Source organism: Abramis brama (genome assembly GCF_963993115.1).
Source record: "Abramis brama genome assembly, chromosome: 23".
Taxonomy (NCBI): domain Eukaryota; kingdom Metazoa; phylum Chordata; class Actinopteri; order Cypriniformes; family Leuciscidae; genus Abramis; species Abramis brama.
Genome location: NC_139985.1, coordinates 5,013,666 through 5,034,242, shown reverse-complemented (window position 1 = coordinate 5,034,242; position 20,577 = coordinate 5,013,666). Strand labels below are relative to the sequence as shown.

Here is a 20,577-nt window from a genome sequence, read left to right as displayed (position 1 = left end):
TCAATAATAGCCAATCGCATGATGTGGACAGGAGTTTAAAGGCAGTGTGTGTTTCGAGGTCTGTTTTCTGAGCAGGTCATGATGGATCGAGCAGCTCTCAGACTGATTCTCTTGGGCGTCTTTCTCATCTCAGCCAGTTCACAACCTGTAAAGAAGGTGAGGGTTAACGCTCAGTTTAAGATGAAAATGATGCGAGTTAAAATTCTAAAAAAGAGATTAATTATTTGTATTTGAGATGAAGGTCCAGACAAATTAGATTTACTTGAATATACAATGTTCAAAAGTTTGAGGTCAGTAAGTTTTTTAAAGAAATTAATACTTGTATCATTAAATTGATCAAAAGTGACATTCTAGAGATTTATAATGTTACAAAAGATTTCTATTTTAAATAAAAGCGGTTGTTTTAAACTTCATCATCAAAAAATCCTTTAACATTTTTAGCATGTTTTCCACAAAAATAATTTAGCAGTTTTTAACTGTTTTTAACACTAATAACAAATATTTCTTAAGCAGAAAATCATCATATTAGAATGATTTCAGAAGGATCGTGTGACAATGAAGACTGGAGTAATGATGCTGAAAATTCAGCTTTGATAACAGGAATAAATTACATTATAAAATGTAATATGATAGAAAACCTATTTAAAAAAATAAATAAATCTTTCACAAAATTACTGATTTTAGTGTATTTTAGATCAAATAAATGCAGCCTCGGTGAGCATAAAAGCATAAAACTTATTTCAAAAATTGTTAAAATTCATACTGACTTTTGAACAGCAGTGTATTATTTTAACTGAGTAAATAGAACTATTGATTTCTCAATAGTTTACACTGAGATGTAGTGATCAAAATGTATTTGTTTTTTAGTCCAAAGGCCTTTTCGAGCAGTAAATATTTGAAAACCCTCTGTTATATGAACATAAAATTGAATATGACTGTATGGTTTGATGTCTCAACAGAAACAAAATGTGGATATATACAGCTTCTACATTAACTCCACGGTCACCAGTCGCTACGCCACAACCGTCATCACAAGCCGTGTGGCGAACACAGTGAATGAATCTCAAGAGATCCAGTTTGAGGTCAAGATACCCAAGAATGCCTTCATCAGCAAATTCAGAATGTAGGGAAACATGAGTTGTGTTATATAAGTAGAGATAAAGTGGTAAAGAAGCCGTTTATAGCATGTTGGTCTCAGGTCTTGTCTGCTAATGCAGCTAAACAACAACAAAATAAAGATTTATAAATTATTTTATGCAACATGTCTGAAATACACATATTAAGAAGTGTCTTTGTCATTTTCTCCATAGGACCATAGAGGGGAAGATATATGATGGTGTTGTGAAGGAAAAGCAGGAAGCTCAGCAACAGTACAGTCGAGCAGTATCTCGAGGAGAAAGTGCTGGACTGATCAAGTACTGGACATTCAAAAAAAATAGATCCATGAAATGTGTTTCTATAGCATGTTTACTAATATGCTGGAATTCATTTCTATTTCAGATCTGTTGGAAGGACTTTAGAAGACTTTAAAACTTCAGTGACGGTGGCTGCTTTTAGTAAAGTGACTTTTGAGTTGACTTACGAAGAACTGCTAAAGCGTCGCCTTGGCAAATATGAGCTACTCATCAATGCCCAACCAATGCAGCCGGTGGCGGACTTCAAGGTAGGAGAAGAAACAAAGACGGAAATAGATCATCAATTAAGCTGGATAAAAGATCATATTTCTTTTACTCACTTTAGATGGATGTTCACATACAAGAGAAACCAGGAATTTCCTTCTTGGAGGTGAAAGGAGATTTGAGCTCCGATGATCTGGCCAATGCCATCAAAACCACCAGAGCAGACAAAGACGTAAGAGCTTAAAATGAGGGGTAAAACACTCAGCTTAAATGTTCTCATCATACTACACTTCAAACAAAGTTACCAGATGACCAAACTGATCATTTCAGGCATGGGTGACCTTCTACCCCACTCGAGATCAACAGACCAAGTGTAAAAGCTGTGGAGAAAATGGACTGAATGGTGACCTGCTTATAACATACGATGTCGAGAGACCAAATCATCAAGGAGAAGTCATGGTACATTTTTCAATAACACACTTTATGACAGTAAAATACATTTGGATGTACTACATATTCAGAATTTACTTTTGTTTTCTCTCAGGTATCAAATGGCTATTTTGTCCACTACTTTGCACCCTCTGATGTTCCACGTATTCCCAAAAATGTGGTTTTTATCATTGACCGGAGCGGTTCTATGAGCGGCAGAAAAATACATCAGGTAAATGTCAACGTTAAGTTCAGCCAAATCAATTAAAAGGAAATAACAAGCAATGCATTTTTTTATGGCAAAACCCTTGAAGGACATTTTTGAAGGATCTTGCAGGATTGTGCATTTATATGTTAAAATAACAGGGATTTATCCATTGAAATCACTGTGGATTTGCTTACTTTAAACTATTTACACAAAAAAAACCCTGCCCATATCTGGTAAATGAGAATGCAGTCATAAAGGAGAAAGAATAACTTTCAGGTGTTCTGACACAAGTGTTTTTCTTTAGACTCGTTTGGCACTGCTAAAGATTTTAAGTGATCTTGATGAGGATGACCACTTTGGATTGATCACCTTCGACAGTGAAATTAAAACATGGAAGAATGAACTCCTGAAAGCTACCAAGGAAAACCTGGAGACTGCAAAATCTTTTGTGAAGGAGATCACAGAAAGAGGAGGTGAGTTCCTAACTCTAAATGGGGAGTTAGAAAGTTGTACCTCAATGTGACACAACTATGTTTGTTCTTCCTTTAGCCACAGACATTAACGCTGCAGTTCTAGCAGGAGTGGACATGATCAATCGACATCCACGAGAAGGAACCGCCTCCATCCTGATCCTGCTGACTGATGGAGATCCCACTTCAGGCACAGATTCACTGACTGCTTTTATCCTAACACTAGTTCACTCAGTGTAATTAGAAGACCTGTTAATAAAAGGTTTTAGATCTAATTAAAATACTTGTAGAACCAGTGATCAATTTAGTTATTGTCTTTTTCAGTAAGAGAAAAGAATAAGAAATATGAAATTGCCCATTACATTCATTGCATTGCTTTTTGATCACTCAAAAAATTTAATGATTTTCAAGCATGTATTGTTGGTAGTCTGACTTATTCTTCCTCTCTAACAGGTGAAACTAACATAGAGAGGATAATGGCCAATGTGAAAGAGGCAATTGGTCTAAAGTTTCCCCTCTATTGTCTTGGTTTTGGATATGATGTTAACTTTGACTTCCTGACAAAGATGTCACTGGAAAATGGTGGAGTTGCTCGCAGGATTTATGAAGATTCAGACGCTGATCTACAGCTGCAGGTGAACGACAGAGAATCAGCTGTGAATTCATCCTCAGTGCTTATCTGTTCTGTGTTTCAATGCATTTAAACCCTTTATTTCGGTTTGTACTGTAGGGCTTCTATGACGAAGTTGCTGTCCCTCTCCTCACTGATATTCAACTTAAATACACAGGAGGGACAAACCTTACCAAGACCAGCTTTAGCCTGTACTTCAACGGCTCTGAGATTGTGGTATCGGGACAAATCACAGACAACAGTGTGGAGAGTTTCACCACTGAAGTCATTGCAGTATCAGTAAGATCAGCATGGTGCTTTACAATATATCAAATTGGTAGGGATTGAGTGGGCTGTTTTTTATCGACAGTCTCAACCGAGGTCATTATACTGGATATTTGGATCATTGATGATCAATTGTTTAAGAGTTTGGAATAATGGTCACTTTGTTTTCCGAGAAAGTTATTGATGAAAGTGGTAATGACTGCATTCCTGATGAAAATGTTCACTAGTATTTTTATTTCTGAGCAGAAAGGCAGTAATGTGACGTATCATGAAACTGTAATGGCAAAAGACCCCAGTGATGTCCCACCTGAGAATGAGGATTTTATGCCGAGACTGTGGGCCTACCTTACAGTGAAGCAAATTCTGGAAAGGCAGTAAGTTTATTGAGTGATATGATTTTCTGTTTTTTTTTTTGTTGGACATTGAGGACATCTTTCTGTCTCAGAGTGCTTCTTAAAGGACAGGAGAAAGAGGATGAAAAGAAAGAAGCTCTCAAACTATCCCTGAAATACCAGTTTGTCACCTCCCTCACCTCTATGGTCGTCACGAAGCCACAGGAAGATGAAGTAGAAGTTGCTGACAAACCCAAAGAGGGAGGAGAGGCACCCAGACTTCCAGGTGAAAACTGAGAAGTTTTAGTATCTTACAAACCTTGTAAATAAAGGTGTGCAAACATTTGACCTTCAACAAAAGAGTCTACCTAGGGTCTACCTGTGTGGCTCTGAAGTGTCTTCAAATCAGTTGGACCATCTGGGGGGGGCGGGGGTGGGGAGAGGATGGGGCGGGGGCGTCTTCATTCTCCCGGTAGTGTGGGCTGTCACGATAGCTCGTCGGCTGCACGATTGAGCTTGCCTGAGATGTGAATGGCTTGAAGCGACCTCAGATGCTTCTGACTCCTGAGGAGGAGATGGCGGGCGAGTTGCGATATGCGACGGGAGATTTGACCACCCTCATGGTTGATGTACACATGGCCACGGTGTTGTCCATCTGGACCAGCACATGCTTGCCCTCTAGCCTCGATCCAATGCAGCGCAGGAAAAGACACACTGTTAGCAACTCGAGAGAATGCGAAAACATTGCTCCCTCAGAGAAGCAAGGACCGCCTCTGTGACCTTCGTGAAGACACAGGCAACAGGGACAGCCCAAAGGAGAGGACTTTATACTGACATGCCTGTTCCTTGAACGCAAAGAGTAGAAATGGTCTGTGTCGTGGGAGAATCGAGACATGAAAGTATGCGTCCTTCAGGTCGATCGCTGAAAACCAATCTTGGGAACGAATGCATTCGAAGATGCAACTCTGCGTTAGTATCTTGAATGGGAGCTTGTGAAGGGCCCGATTCAAGACATGCAGGTCCAAGATTGTCTTCATATCAGCTGGAGGGACCGGCTCTATCGGATTCTTCGCCAGTAGGACTGCAATCTCCAAATGCAGGACATGAGCATCCTTGTCCACCACTGAGGTGAACCAGACGTTGCTGACCGCCTGGCGAACTGAATCGCATAGAGTAGACCAATGAGCCAGCGAAACGGGCTGGGAAGTGCTATCCAGGCTTCCAGACACCGTACTAGCTATCACAGGAAGATCCAGATATGATATTTTGATTAAAAACGATGAGGTCAAAAAAAAAAACTTATACATGAAAAGATCATTCAGAATAAGTTAAATAACATGCATTCAGAAAAGAGATGGGGTGAATTTTCATTTTATGCAAAATTCAATGTACTGCATCTGCCTTTTAATGGATATTTTCCCCACTTGTTTTATATCCCAGTACCAGGATATAGTCAGTACCATTTCAGCTCCAGTCAGCCTGGTCTGCACGGTCAGCCTGGTCAGCCCGGTCCACCCATTCAGCATCGTCTGATCGGTCATGGGATCGCTTATGGTCACAGCGATGAGCCTGGTCGGTACATGCTCAGTAGACCTGCTCCACCTGCTTTTCATCCAGGGATTCATGGTATGCCTTTTTTCTTCTAAAAGTTGACAAAGACTTATACTTTATACTTATACTTTCTCGAGAATATGTTTATCATTGGTTACTTTGTTTTTGCTTTTACAAAAATTACTGCAAATTTGCTTTATCAAAATCAAATCAATTAAAGTGAAATTAAAATAAATTAAATAAGGCATTAGGTGTGATTCAGAATTGAAGCCTCTTAAAAGGATAGTTCACCCTAAAATAAAAATGAATTCATAATTTTCTCACCCTAATGTTGTTCTAATGCTGTATACCCTTCTTTCTTTTATGGACCACAAAAGGAGTATTTTAAAAAAAAGTCCTGCTTACAGGACATCTGTGCTTGACTGCGCATTCGTGAGACTTTATTAGCGCCCCAGTTGACACCGACTTGCCCAGAAAAACACCCAAGTTGTGAGAAATCTAGATTAATAAAAAACGCAACATGAAATACAATTAATGTACCTTCTTCTTTGAGGTGAATATATCTGTTGTTCGTCACAAGAAGTTATCAAGTTCACATCAGTTAACTGTCAGTTCTGTCATAGAGGAAGTTAATGAATACCTTTTTGCGATTTCTAGGCATTATATTTCATGTTGCATTTTTTATGAATCTTGATTTCTCTCAACTTGTATGCTTTTCCTGCATGGGCTAGTCGGAGTGAACTGTGGGGCTAATATGGTCTCACAAACACGCAGTCGAGCACAGAAGACCACCGGTCAAAGTCAGGATTTCCCTTAAATAATACATACAATTTTGTTTTCACCAAACCCTATCGAATTCCCCCAGAACACTTGTATTATACAACACGTGTAGCATGGGATCATTCTGTCATACTTTTGCATCTTATTTAGAAAGATTTATTCTAGTTGCTATTCAGTGCCAATATATGGACGAGCGGATTATTATTATTATTTTTTAAAATATTATTTATTATTATTTGCTAAATATTTGAGAAAAAAATATTTGGTACATTTTAATTACTTTAATAATACTTAATTACATTAATAATTAATTTAATTATTTCTCTATTTAATTATTTCAAAATGCTTTGGTACATTTAAATTTTTTAATTATTTATTGAGTGTATTGGTCAGTATAAGTTACTGATAAACTGACTTAGAATGAAAAGCTGTATTATAAATAGTCTGACTTTTTAATGACTAAACTCCCCTTTTAGATTTCAGTGACATGCGGATCGCCAGTGATGGTACGTATAAATACTTTCTAACTCTGATTCTGCCTTGTGTTAAGTAAGTCTAATTTGATCAATTATACCTTCTCTTGGGCTTAGGTCAAATGCCCACAATCCCATGGGAGAGTGCAGAAGCTGTTCTCCCTGCTATGTCAAGTACATTCAGTTCTCTAAAACGTACTTATTTATGTAGGACAATTTCCTATAATAATTATGATACAGCATTTGGTTATGTTTTCTCTTAGTTCCAAGAGTTGGTAGCAACCGGTTCCTGCTGCCTTCTGCTGGTCAGTCTAAGCCACTTTGTTTTGACGTTCCTGCTCCTCAGAAACTCAAACTGCTACATGATTCTGCTTCAGGTAACTATTACACATTTACTCTTCATGCACATCCTTTTGAAAGTCTTTTTTTATTTTATTGAATGTTTTGTATGTACTAATATTGTGTGACTTTCTGTGTGTCTTAGAGTTCTCTATGAATGGAAAATTCATGACTAGACGACAGGGATTCAGTAAAATTGCCTTTCATTACAAAACAAATCATCACCTGACAATAAGCACAAGCTCTATCAGATACCAAGATGGCCAGAATCATGTTGAGTTTTTGTGGGACCAGGAACCTACTCAACACAATACAGAGGGGTATATACTACTCAAACTAGTGTTTTACTACAATTGTGTTACAGCTCCTTTCTGTGAAGTAGAATTCATTCATCAGTTTCTCTGTTTCAACAGCGTGTCCCTGATTCTACGGAGCAATGAAATGGACATTACCATGGGAAACATACGCGTTGTTATTCTTCTTCACAAGAAAAATGGTGAAGTGTTTCTGTGGCCTGCTGTTCGGCAACAGCCAAAAGATGTCGGTTTGATGGGCATTTTAGGTAAGAGTACTTCACTGGTTAAACATTTAATCATGTATTAACACTTTACACAATTGACCCAGCTAACAGGGAACATTCTCAGAACTTCAGCTAATGTTTTTGGCAAGGTTTTCTCAAAGTTATGAACAAATGTTCTTCCAGTAACATTAATGGAATGTTTGTTCAAAGTTATCTGGTCTTTAATGTTCTCAAAACATTACCATGAAAATGTTATTGATATATTTAGTTCAGTCATGAAACTCTAGCGGGTGTAGGCTGATAGGTTTACATGCAATCTACAAGCAATTACATCATTTCCACAGAGCACAAGCTGATTGGCCTCTGCTGATCCTGCAGCCAATGAGATTGCTTGCTCAACATTTAAATAGTTTGGTTCATTGTTTGCCATAAGTTAGTCCTGCAGAGCGCTATCAGAGTTACCTCCTACCTCCCCCAGCTCCACCTGTCTACATCTGCTACTGGATTTATGTGTGTATTTATGCAGCTGGAGCATATCTTACTCGTTTACAGCAGTGTGTCTATGTCCAAATACAGTACTTGTTCTGCAGCAGCAGCGTAGCTGATCTTTTCTGCCAAGACCAAATACATTAACATTACCATATTCAATGGCATGCTAAAACTATTCAGAGAGTTGTCATGATTGAAATATTGTTCATGAATTATTTTATTTTTTTAAAAACATTTTAGATGGACAATCCTCTAGCAATTTTACTTGATTTAGAATGTTCAGAGAACATTCAAAAGTAACGTTCACCTAATGTTTAAAGAATGATAAAATAGAATGTTCTCTTAACATTGGCATGACCAAAAAAAAAAAAAAAAAAAAGGTTTCAGAACATTTTTAAACAACTGGACGTTTTGAATGTTTAGAGAACATTCAGAAATAATATTTGTATAACTTAATGGGAACATTAGAAAAACTATCTATAGACAATTTTTTGTTTTGTTAGCTGGGTGAGCAATTAAATGGAAATTTTTTATTTGTAACTTGCTTTATTGAATGGGATAAAATCTCAATAACTGTGGATAATATTGAAGGAAAAGCTGAAGCTTCATATGAGGAGGTTCAAGGATCACAAACACCAACTCTAAAGATAATGGACCAGGATGTGAAGGCGAGCTTGTAAGTGATCAAAAGTGATCATACACACAGCTGATATTTTCCTTTATTATATATCTGTTTTAATCTATGAATGTATCTGTAGGGAGGATGTCACAGACTACACACTTCCTTCAACTCCGGTTATCAGATGTTGGCTTGTCCCGTTCCAGGCTGTGATGCAGGGAGACATTTCTGATTTCACTGTCACTCAGCTGTAGAGTTCAATGTGGGCGATTTATAAACTGGGATCGATCTATCTATCTATCTATCTATCTATCTATCTATCTATCTATCTATCTATCTATCTATCTATCTATCTATCTATCTATCTTGGATGTATAGCAACCCTTTGATTGGTGCCTTTTCAAAGTATTGATTGTGATTATTTCTGTAAAGTTTGTATTTTATGAGGTCATGTCTGATAGTAAAATAAAAAATAGCAACAAACTTCTGCAGAATGTAAAGTATTTACAAGTTATATAGATCATATATTTTCTAAAAAGCATGCCTCAATATTGACTTTTGAGGGGTTCAAGAGTCTCTGATGTACATTAGCTGAAGGGAAGTATAACTCATTATATTTTATTATAAATATTTGGATCAGTTAATAGAATTAACTTGATTGTAGCAGAATACCACAATCAACTAACCTGTTCGTCCAGCGAACGGCCAGTATTTATTCATTTTTTTAATTTTAAGAAATTGTAATTTCCGGGGTAAGGGAAATAACTTTGTTACTGTACAGTACTCGGGGCATGTAGCCAAAATCTGCATGATTAGGGACTCCAGTAAATGAGCATGAAACACGAACAACTTTACATGTGAAACTTTATTAACTAGACTAAACACTTAAACTCTAACACACACACACACACAAGCAGAATACAGGAAAGCATTGTTTGAAATTCAGCCATTTTAAAGCCTTGAGCAAACCATCACTTTCTTAAATCTAACACACCCTAAGAGGGGTAGCTTAGGTAATGTATCAAATAATGAGACGAAGTTTGATATTTGAATAAAACTGTCCTGATGCAATTTGTTGAGGCTCCAGTTGATCTTTGCTGATGTTGTCTTGAGAGAGAACCAGTTGGAGTCAGAGGATCTTTGGTGAATGAAGGCCACCGCCTGGCACAAAGTTAGGGCTCATTGAAGACTTCTAGCTTAGCATTTAGCTTAGCATCATGTTCACATTAGAATTTCTCAGGATCGGGGGAACCGGGTAATCTTGTGATCAGTGATCTTGTAGTGTGAAGATGTTACACCCTCAGGATTTGAGTGAGCCAATAAGAAGTTGTTCCTTTGGAAGGAAACTTTACATTCCTTTGTTCTGGCAGGGTATTTGCATATGTAATTTGATTGGATATTTAAGAGAAGAACCTTTAAGATTCTTATAATAATGTGTCACAGAGTTAGCAAAATGTAATGTAAATTAACAAATAGGGAACACAAATTGGAGTTCTTAGATACCAAGCATGCTGCACATGTGATTTTAGTTAACCATGCAATTCTGAAACATTAATTAAAGAATCTGAATTAATACATTGGCCAAACTCTATAAAATAATAATAATTCATTATATTTATATAGCGCTTTTCCTGGCACTAAAAGCGCTTGAGGAAAATCATGAGAAGGAAAAATGGAACACATGTTGATACATTTCTGAAGTGGTTATAATAAATAGAATATAGAGGTTTAAAGGGTTTATTTGTCATTTCCCATTAGAATTAAGTGAGAGTCAAACCTTTTTTATTTCTGAGAGTCATAAACAGTCTTATCAGTCTTCATAACCTGTAACCAAACACTGTAACCAGTGTTAGTTGCAGTTAACTCTAGTCTAGCCCATGGTTTACTTGTTGGGTGAGAGATATTATAGATTAATTGTGTCTGGTCTGTCTCAGTCGCTACGCTGATTACAAATAGAAGGGGAGGTTTCTTCATCCGGTCAATAATAGCCAATCGCATGATGTGGACAGGAGTTTAAAGGCAGTGTGTGTTTCGAGGTCTGTTTTCTGAGCAGGTCATGATGGATCGAGCAGCTCTCGGACTGATTCTCTTGGGCGTCTTTCTCATCTCAGCCAGTTCACAACCTGTAAAGAAGGTGAGGGTCAACGCTCAGTTTAAGATGAAAATGATGCGAGTTAAAATTCTAAAAAAGAGATTAATTATTTGTATTTGAGATGAAGGTCCAGACAAATTAGATTTACTTCATACATGTTGAATATACAATGTTCAAAAGTTTGAGGTCAGTAAGTAAAAAAAAAAAAAAGAAAGAAATACTTTTATTTATTAAATTGATCAAATGTGACATTCTAGAGATTTATAATGTTACAAAAGATTTATATTTAAAATAAAAGCTGTTGTTATTCTTCAAAAAATCTTTAAAAAAATGTATCAGGGTTTCCACAAAAGTAATTTAGCAGCACAAATGTTTTAATGCTAGTTAACAAATGTTTCTTAAGCAGAAAATCAGCATATTAGAATGATTTCTGAAGGATCATGTGACAGTGAAGACTGGAGTAAAGATGTTGAAAATGTATCTTTGCATCACATGAATAAATTAAATTTTAAAATGTAAAAAAATTCTAATTGAAAAAAATCTCTGATTTTAGTGTATTTTAGATCAAATAAATTAAACATTAGCATTTTTTTTTTTTAATTCTTACTGACTTTTGAACAGCAGTGTATTATTTTAATTGAGTAAAGAGAACTATATATTACTCAGTAGTTTACACGGAGATGAAGTCATCAAAATGTATTTGTTTTTTAGTCCAAAGGCCTTTTCTCTATGCCATTTTCGAGCAGTAAATATTTGAACAATCCCACACAAAAAGGAGGAGTAAATGTGCACCATCCAAAAACCCTCTGTTATATGAACATTTAATTTAATATGACTGTACGGTTTGATGTCTCAACAGAAACAAAATGTGGATATATACAGCTTCTACATTAACTCCACGGTCACCAGTCGCTACGCCACAACCGTCATCACAAGCTGTGTGGCGAACACAGTGAATGAATCTCAAGAGATCCAGTTTGAGGTCAAGATACCCAAGAATGCCTTCATCAGCAAATTCAGAATGTAGGGAAACATGAGTTGTGTTATATAAGTAGAGATAAAGTGGTAAAGAAGCAGTTTATAGCATGTTGGTCTCAGGTCATGTCTGCTATTATATTTATAAATTCTTTTATGCAATATGTCTGAAATACACATATTAAGAGGATGTCTTTGTCATTTTCTCCATAGGACCATAGAGGGGAAGATATATGATGGTGTTGTTAAGGAAAAGCAGGAAGCTCAGCAACAGTACAGTCGAGCAGTATCTCGAGGAGAAAGTGCTGGACTGATCAAGTACTGGACATTAAAAATAAATAGGTCCATGAAATGTGTTTCTATAGCATGTTTACTAATATGCTGGGATTCATTTCTATTTCAGATCTGTTGGAAGGACTTTAGAAGACTTTAAAACTTCAGTGACGGTGGCTGCTCTCAGTAAAGTGACTTTTGAGTTGACTTACGAAGAACTGCTAAAGCGTCGCCTTGGCAAATATGAGCTACTCATCAATGCCCAACCAATGCAGCCGGTGGCGGACTTCAAGGTAGGAGAAGAAACAAAGAGGGAAATAGATAATCAATTAAGCTGGATAGAAAGATCATATTTCTTTTACTCACTTTAGATGGATGTACACATACAAGAGAAACCAGGAATTTCCTTCTTGGAGGTGAAAGGAGATTTGAGCTCCGATGATCTGGCCAATGCCATCAAAACCACCAGAGCAGACAAAGACGTAAGAGCTTAAAATGAGGGGTAAAACACTCAGCTTAAATGTTCTCATCATACTACACTTCAAACAAAGTTACCAGATGACCAAACTGATCATTTCAGGCATGGGTGACCTTCTACCCCACTCGAGATCAACAGACCAAGTGTAAAAGCTGTGGAGAAAATGGACTGAATGGTGACCTGCTTATAACATATGATGTCGAGAGACCAAATCATCAAGGAGAAGTCATGGTACATTTTTCAATAACACACTTTATGACAGTAAAATAAATTTGAGTGTACTACATATTCAGAATGTACTTTTGTTTTCTCTCAGGTATCAAATGGCTATTTTGTCCACTACTTTGCACCCTCTGATGTTCCACGTATTCCCAAAAATGTGGTTTTTATCATTGACCGGAGCGGTTCTATGAGCGGCAGAAAAATACATCAGGTAAATGTTAACGTCAAGTTCAACCAAATCAATTAAAAGGAAATAACAAGCAATGCATTTTTTATGGCAAAACCCTTGAAGGACATTTTTGAAGGATCTTGCAGATTTCTGTATAGAAATCACTGTGGATATGCTTACTTTAAATTATAAAAAAAAGCTGCCCATATCTGGTAAATGAGAATTCAGTCATAAAGGAGAAAGAATAACTTTCAGGTGTTCTGACACAAGTGTTTTTCTTTAGACTCGTTTGGCACTGCTAAAGATTTTAAGTGATCTTGATGAGGATGACCACTTTGGATTGATCACCTTCGACAGTGAAATTAAAACATGGAAGAATGAACTCCTGAAAGCTACCAAGGAAAACCTGGAGACTGCAAAATCTTTTGTGAAGAAGATCAGTGATAGAGGAGGTGAGTTCCTTTACTCTAAATGTGGAGTTAGAAAGTTGTACCTCAATGTGACACAACTATGTTTGTTCTTCCTTTAGCCACAGACATTAACGCTGCAGTTCTAGCAGGAGTGGACATGATCAATCGACATCCACGAGAAGGAACCGCCTCCATCCTGATCCTGCTGACTGATGGAGATCCCACTTCAGGCACAGATTCACTGACTGCTTTTATCCTAACACTAGTTCATTCAGTGTAATTAGAAGACCTGTTAATAAAAGGTTTTAGATCTAATTAAAATACATGTAGGACCAGTGACCAATTTAGTTATTGTCTTTTTCAATAAGAGAAAATAATAAAAAATATGAAATTGCCCATAACATCCATTGCTTTTTGATCAAGCATGTATTGTTGGTAGTCTGACTTATTTTCCTCTTTAACAGGTGAAACTAACATAGAGAGGATAATGGCCAATGTGAAAGAGGCAATTGGTCTAAAGTTTCCCCTCTATTGTCTTGGTTTTGGATATGATGTTAACTTTGACTTCCTGACAAAGATGTCACTGGAAAATGGTGGAGCTGCTCGCAGGATTTATGAAGATTCGGACGCTGATCTACAGCTGCAGGTGAACGACAGAGAATCAGCTGTGAATTCATCCTCAGTGCTTTTCTGTTCTGTGTTTTAATGCATTTAAACCCTTTATTTCGGTTTGTACTCTAGGGCTTCTATGACGAAGTTGCTGTCCCTCTCCTCACTGATATTCAACTTAAATACACAGGAGGGACAAACCTTACCAAGACCAGCTTTAGCCTGTACTTCAACGGCTCTGAGATTGTGGTATCGGGACAAATCACAGACAACAGTGTGGAGAGTTTCACCACTGAAGTCATTGCAGTATCAGTAAGATCATCATGGTGCTTTACAATATATCAAATTGGTAGGGATTGAGTGGGCTGTTTTTTATCGACAGTCTCAACCGAGGTCATTATACTGGATATTTGGATAATTGATGATCAATTTTTTAAGTGTTTGTAATAATGGTCACTTTGTTTTCCGAGAAAGTTATTGATGAAAGTGGTAATGACTGCATTCCTGATGAAAATGTTCACTGGCATTTTTATTTCTGAGCAGAAAGGCAGTAATGTTACGTATCAGGAAACTGTTACGGCAAAAGACCCCAGTGATGTCCCACCTGAGAATGAGGATTTCATGCCGAGACTGTGGGCCTACCTTACAGTGAAGCAAATTCTGGAAAGGCAGTAAGTTTATTGAGTGATATGATTTTCTGTTTTTTTTTTGTTGGACATTGAGGACATCTTTCTGTCTCAGAGTGCTTCTTAAAGGACAGGAGAAAGAGGATGAAAAGAAAGAAGCTCTCAAACTGTCCCTGAAATACCAGTTTGTCACCTCCCTCACCTCTATGGTCGTCACGAAGCCACAGGAAGATGAAGTAGAAGTTGCTGACAAACCCAAAGAGGGAGGAGAGGCACCCAGACTTCCAGGTGAGAACTGATAAGTTTTAGTAATAGGGGGGCGTCTTCATTCTCCCGGTAGTGTGGGCTGTCACGATAGCTCGTCGGCTGCACGATTGAGCTTGCCTGAGATGTGAATGGCTCGAATCGACCTCAGATGCTTCTGACTCCTGAGGAGGAGATGGCGGGCGAGTTGTGATGTGCGACGGGAGATTTGACCACCCTCATGGTTGATGTACACATGGCCATGGTGTTGTCCGTCTGACCAGCACATGCTTGCCCTCTAGCCTCGATCCAATGCAACACAGGAAAAGACACACTGTTAGCAACTCGAGAGAATGTGAACACAATGCTCCCTCACTGGAGCAAGGGCCGCCTCTGTGACCTTCATGAAGACACAAGGCAACAGGGACAGCCCAAAGCGGAGGACTTTGTACTGACATGCCTGTCCCTTGAACGCAAAGAGTAGAAACGGTCTGTGTCGTGGGAAAATCGAGACATGAAAGTACGCGTCCTTCAGGTCGATCTCTGAAAACCAATCTGGGGAACGAATGCATTCGAAGATGAAACTCTGTGTTAGCATCTTGAATGGGAGCTTCTATCGGATTCTTCGCCAGTAGGACTGCAATCTCCAAATGCAGGAGCATCCTTGTCCGCCACTGAGGTGAACCAGACGCTGCTGACCGCCGGGCGAACTGAATCGCATAGAGTAGACCAATGAGCCAGCGACATGGGCTGGGAAGTGCTATCCAGACTTCCAGACACCGTACTAGCTATCACAGGAAGATCCAGTTATGATATTTTGATTAAAAATGATGAGGTCAAAAAACAAAACAAAAAAAACTTAGATATGAAAAGATCATTCAGAATAAATTAAATAACATGCATTAGAAAAGAGATGGGTTAGGGTAATTTTATGCAAAATTCAATGCCTTTTAATGGATATTTTCCCCACTTGTTTTATATCCCAGTACCAGGATATAGTCAGTACCATTTCAGCTCCAGTCAGCCTGGTCTGCGCGGTCAGCCTGGTCGTCCCAGTCGTCGCCGTGTTGTCGGTCGGGGTCGGTCCGGTCTGCCCATGCTGCACAGTAGACCTGCTCCACCTGCTTTTCATCCAGGGTTCCATGGTATGCCTTTTTTCTTCTAAAAGTTGACAAAGACTTATACTTTATACTTATGCTTTCTCGAGAATGTGTTTATCATTGGTTATTTTGTTTTTGTTTTTACAAAATATTACTGCATATTTGCTTTATTAAAAGCAAAATCCACATAAAAAAGTGCAATTAAAATAAATAAAATAAGGCATTAGGTGCGATTCAGAATTGAAGCCTCTTAAAAGGATAGTTCACCCTAAAATAAAAATGAAGTCATAATTTTCTCACCCTAATGTTGTTCTAATGCTGTATGCCCTCCTTTCTTTTATGGACCACAAAAGGAGTATTTAAAAAAAAAAAGTCTTACAGGACATCTGTGCTTGACTGCGCATTCGTGAGACTTTATTAGCGCCCCAGTTGACACAGACTTGCCCAGAAAAACACCCAAGTTGTGAAAAATCTAGATGAATAAAAAACGCAACATGAAATACAATTAATTTACCTTCTTCTTTGAGGTGAATATATCTGTTGTTCGTCACAACAAGAAGTTAACTGTCAGTTCTGTCATAGAGAAAGTACATGGATACCTTTTTGCAGGCATTATATTTCATGTTGCATTTTTTATGAATCTTGATTTCTCACAACTTGTATGCTTTTCCTAGGTGAGTCGGAGTGAACTGCGGGGCTAATATGGACCACCGGTCAAAGTCAGGATTTCCCTTAAATAATACATAAAATTTTGTTTTCACCAAACCCTATCGAATTCCCCCAGAACACTTGTAATATACAACACGTGTAGCATGGGATCATTCTGTCATACTTTTGCATCTTACTTAGAAAGATTTATTCTAGTTGCTATTCAGTGCCAATATATGGACGAGCGGATTGTTATTTTTATTTTATTTTTTTGAAATATTATTTATTATTATTTGCTAAATATTTGAGAGAAAAAAATTCAGTACATTTTAATTACTTTATAATACTTAATTACATTAGTAATTAATTTAATTATTTCTCTATTTAATTATTTCAAAATGCTTTGGTACATTTCACTTTTTTAATTATTTATTGAGTGTATTGGTCAGTATAAGTTACTGATAAACTGACTTAGAATGAAAAGCTGTATTATAAATAGTCTGACTTTTTAATGACTAAACTCCCCTTTTAGGTTTCAGTGACATGCTGATCTCCAGTAATGGTACGTATAAATACTCTCTCACTCTGATTCTGTCTTGTGTTAAGTAAGTCTAATTTGATCAATTTTACTTTCTCTTGGGCTTAGGTCAAATGCCCACAATCCTACTGGAGAGTGCAGACGCTGTTCTCCCTGCTATGTCAAGTACATTCGGTTCTCTAAAACATACTTATTTATGTAGGACAATTTTCTATAATAATTATGATACAGCATTTGGTTATGTTTTCTCTTAGTTCCAAGAGTTCGTAGCAACCGGTTCCTGCTGCCTTCTGCTGGTCAGTCTAAGCCACTTTGTTTTGACGTTCCTGCTCCTCAGAAACTCAGACTGTTACAGGATTCTGCTTCAGGTAACTATTACACATTTACTCTTCATGCACATCCTTTTGAAAGTCATCTTTTTGTTTGATTGAATGTTTTGTATGTACTAATATTGTGTGACTTTCTGTGTGTTTTAGAGTTCTCTATGAATGGACAATTCATGACTAGACAACAGGGATTCAGTAAAATTGCCTTTCATTACAAAACAAATCATCACCTGACAATAAGCACAAGCTCTATCAGATACCAAGATGGCCAGAATCATGTTGAGTTTTTGTGGGACCAGGAACCTACTCAACACAATACAGAGGGGTATATACTACTCAAACTAGTGTTTTACTACATTTCTGTTATAGCTCCTTTCTGTGAAGTAGAATTCATTCATCAGTTTCTCTGTTTCAACAGCGTGTTCCTGATTCTACGGAGTAATGATGAAATGGACATTACCATGGGAAACATACGCGTTGTTATTCTTCTTCACAAGAAAAATGGTGAAGTGTTTCTGTGGCCTGCTGTTCGGCAACAGCCAAAAGATGTCGGTTTGATGGGCATTTTAGGTAAGAGTACTTCACTGGTTAAACATTTAAACATGTATTAACACTTTACACAATTGACCCAGCTAACAGGGAACCTTCTCAGAACTTCAGCTAATGTTTTGGCAAGGTTTTCTCAAAGTTATGAACAAACGTTCTTCCAGTAACATTAATGGAATGTTTGTTCAAAGTTATCTGGTCTTTAATGTTCTCAAAACATTACCATGAAAATGTTATTGATATATTTAGTTCAGTCATGAAACTCTAGCGGGTGTAGGCTGATAGGTTTACATGCAATCTACAAGCAATTACATAATTTCCACAGAGCACAAGCTGATTGGCCTCTGCTGATCCTGCAGCCAATGAGATTGCTTGCTCAACATTTAAATAGTCTGGTTTGTTGTTTGCCATAAGTTAGTCCTGCAGAGCGCTATCAGAGTTACCTCCTACCTCCCCCAGCTCCACCTGTCTACATCTGCTACTGGATTTATGTGTGTATTTATGCAGCTGGATCATATCTTACTCGCTCACAGCAGCGTGTCTGTGTCCATATACTTGTTCTGCAGCAGCAGCATAGCTGATCTTGTCTGCCAAGACCAAATACATTAAGATGACCATATTCAATGACATGCTAAAACTATTCAAAGAGTTGTCATGATTGAAATTTTGTTCATGAATATATATTTTTTAAACATTTTAGATGGACATTCCAATTTTACTACTTGATTTAGAATGTTCAGAGAACAATCAAAAGTATCGTTCACCTAATGTTTAAAGAATGATAAAATAGAATGTTCTCTTAACATTGACATGACAAAAAAAAAAAAAAAAAAAAAAACGTTTTCAGAACATTTTTAAACAGGTGGACGTTTTGAATGTTTAAACAACATTCAGAAATAATATATTTACATAACTTAATGGGAACGTTAGAAAAACTATCTTTAGACATTTTTTTGTTTTGTTAGCTGGGTGAGCAATTAAATGGTACATTTTATTCTGTAACTTGCTTTATTGAATGGGATAAAATCTCAATAACTGTGGATGATATTGAAGGAAAAGCTGAAGCTTCATATGAGGAGGTTCAAGGATCACAAACACCAACTCTAAAGATAATGGACCAGGATGTGAAGGCGAGCTTGTAAGTGATCAAAAGTGATCATACACACAGCTGATATTTTCCTTTATTATATATCTGTTTTAATCTATGAATGTATCTGTAGGGAGGATGTCACAGACTACACACTTCCTTCAACTCCAGTTATCAGATGTTGGCTTGTCCCGTTCCAGGCTGTGATGCAGGGAGACATTTCTGATGTCACTGTCACTCAGCTGTAGAGTTCAATGTGGGCGATTTATAAATTGGGATCTATCTATCTATCTATCTATCTATCTATCTATCTATCTATCTATCTATCTATCTATCTATCTATCTATCTATCTATCTATCTATCTATCTATCTAAATTGTATGTATAGCAACCCTTTGATTGGTGCCTTTTCAAAGTATTGATTGTGATTATTTCTGTAAAGTTTGTATTTTATGAGGTCATGTCTGATAGTAAAATAAAAAACAGCAACAAACTTCTGCAGAATGTAAAGTAGCCTATTTACAAGTTATATAGATCATATATTTTCTAAAAAGCATGCCTCAATATTGACTTTTGAGGGGTTCAAGAGTCTCTGATGTACATTAGCTCAAGGGAAGTATAAATAATTAATTTATAACTCATTTTATTATAAATATTTGGATCAGTTAATAGAATTAACTTGATTGTAGCAGAATACCACAATCAACTAACCTGTTCTTCCAGTGAACAGCCAGTATTTTTTTTATTTTTTTTATTTTAAGAAATTGTAATTTCCAGGGTAAGGGAAATAACTTTGTTACTGTGCAATACTCGGAGCATGTAGCCAAAATCTGCATGATTAGGGACTCCAGTAAATGAGCATGAACCACAAACAACTAATTACATGTGACACAAACAAGACTTTATTAACTAAACACTTAAACTACTCTAACATACACACACACACACACACACACACACATGCATACAGTTTACCAAGGGAAAGAGAGTTGAAGCAGAATACATGAAAGCATTGTTTGAAATTCAGCAATTTTAAAGCCTTGAGCAAACCGTCAGTTTCTTAAATCTAACACACCCTAAGAGGGGTAGCTTAGGTTATTTGAATTAAACTGTCCTGATGCAATTTGTTGAGGCTCCAGTTGATCTTTGCTGATGTTGTCTTGATGAGAGAGAACCAGTTGGAGTCAGAGGATCTTTGGTGAATGAAGGCCACCGCCTGGCACAAACTTAGGGCTCATTGAAGACTTCTAGCTTAGCATTTAGCTTAGCATTATGTTCACATTAGAATTTCTCAGAATCGGGGGAACCAGGTGATCTTGTGATCAGTGATCTTGTAGTGTGAAGATGTCACACCCTCGGGATTTGAGTGAGCCAATAAGAAGTTGTTCCTTTGGAAGGAAACTTTACATTCCTTTGTTCTGGCAGGGTATTAGCATATGTAATTTGATTGGATATTTAAGAGAAGAACCTTTAAGATTCTTATAATAATGTGTCACAGAGTTAGCAAAATG

At 37.2% G+C, this 20,577-nt stretch overlaps 2 protein-coding genes across 2 annotated transcripts; both read left to right on the top strand.

Moving 5' to 3' along the window:
• The first annotated feature begins 1 nt into the window (after position 1).
• LOC311074011 (inter-alpha-trypsin inhibitor heavy chain H3-like) lies at positions 2 to 9,207 on the top strand. Its single transcript, XM_084100215.1, has 21 exons — positions 2 to 156; positions 960 to 1,123; positions 1,311 to 1,415; positions 1,501 to 1,663; positions 1,741 to 1,851; positions 1,950 to 2,078; positions 2,164 to 2,280; positions 2,561 to 2,729; positions 2,806 to 2,916; positions 3,180 to 3,361; positions 3,457 to 3,636; positions 3,868 to 3,995; positions 4,067 to 4,239; positions 5,394 to 5,579; positions 6,761 to 6,790; positions 6,875 to 6,931; positions 7,021 to 7,134; positions 7,242 to 7,416; positions 7,510 to 7,658; positions 8,697 to 8,781; positions 8,864 to 9,207. The coding sequence occupies exons 1-21, from the start codon at positions 79 to 81 to the stop codon at positions 8,976 to 8,978; spliced, it is 2,721 nt and encodes a 906-aa protein (XP_083956341.1). The 5' UTR covers positions 2 to 78; the 3' UTR covers positions 8,979 to 9,207.
• Positions 9,208 to 9,540: 333 nt separating this feature from the next.
• On the top strand, positions 9,541 to 19,563 carry LOC311074012 (inter-alpha-trypsin inhibitor heavy chain H3-like). The gene is made up of 21 exons (XM_084100216.1): positions 9,541 to 10,858; positions 11,676 to 11,839; positions 12,005 to 12,109; positions 12,195 to 12,357; positions 12,436 to 12,546; positions 12,645 to 12,773; positions 12,859 to 12,975; positions 13,217 to 13,385; positions 13,463 to 13,573; positions 13,808 to 13,989; positions 14,085 to 14,264; positions 14,496 to 14,623; positions 14,694 to 14,866; positions 15,808 to 15,966; positions 17,102 to 17,131; positions 17,216 to 17,272; positions 17,362 to 17,475; positions 17,584 to 17,758; positions 17,852 to 18,003; positions 19,033 to 19,117; positions 19,200 to 19,563. The coding sequence occupies exons 1-21, from the start codon at positions 10,781 to 10,783 to the stop codon at positions 19,312 to 19,314; spliced, it is 2,697 nt and encodes an 898-aa protein (XP_083956342.1). The 5' UTR covers positions 9,541 to 10,780; the 3' UTR covers positions 19,315 to 19,563.
• The last annotated feature ends 1,014 nt before the right edge of the window (positions 19,564 to 20,577 follow it).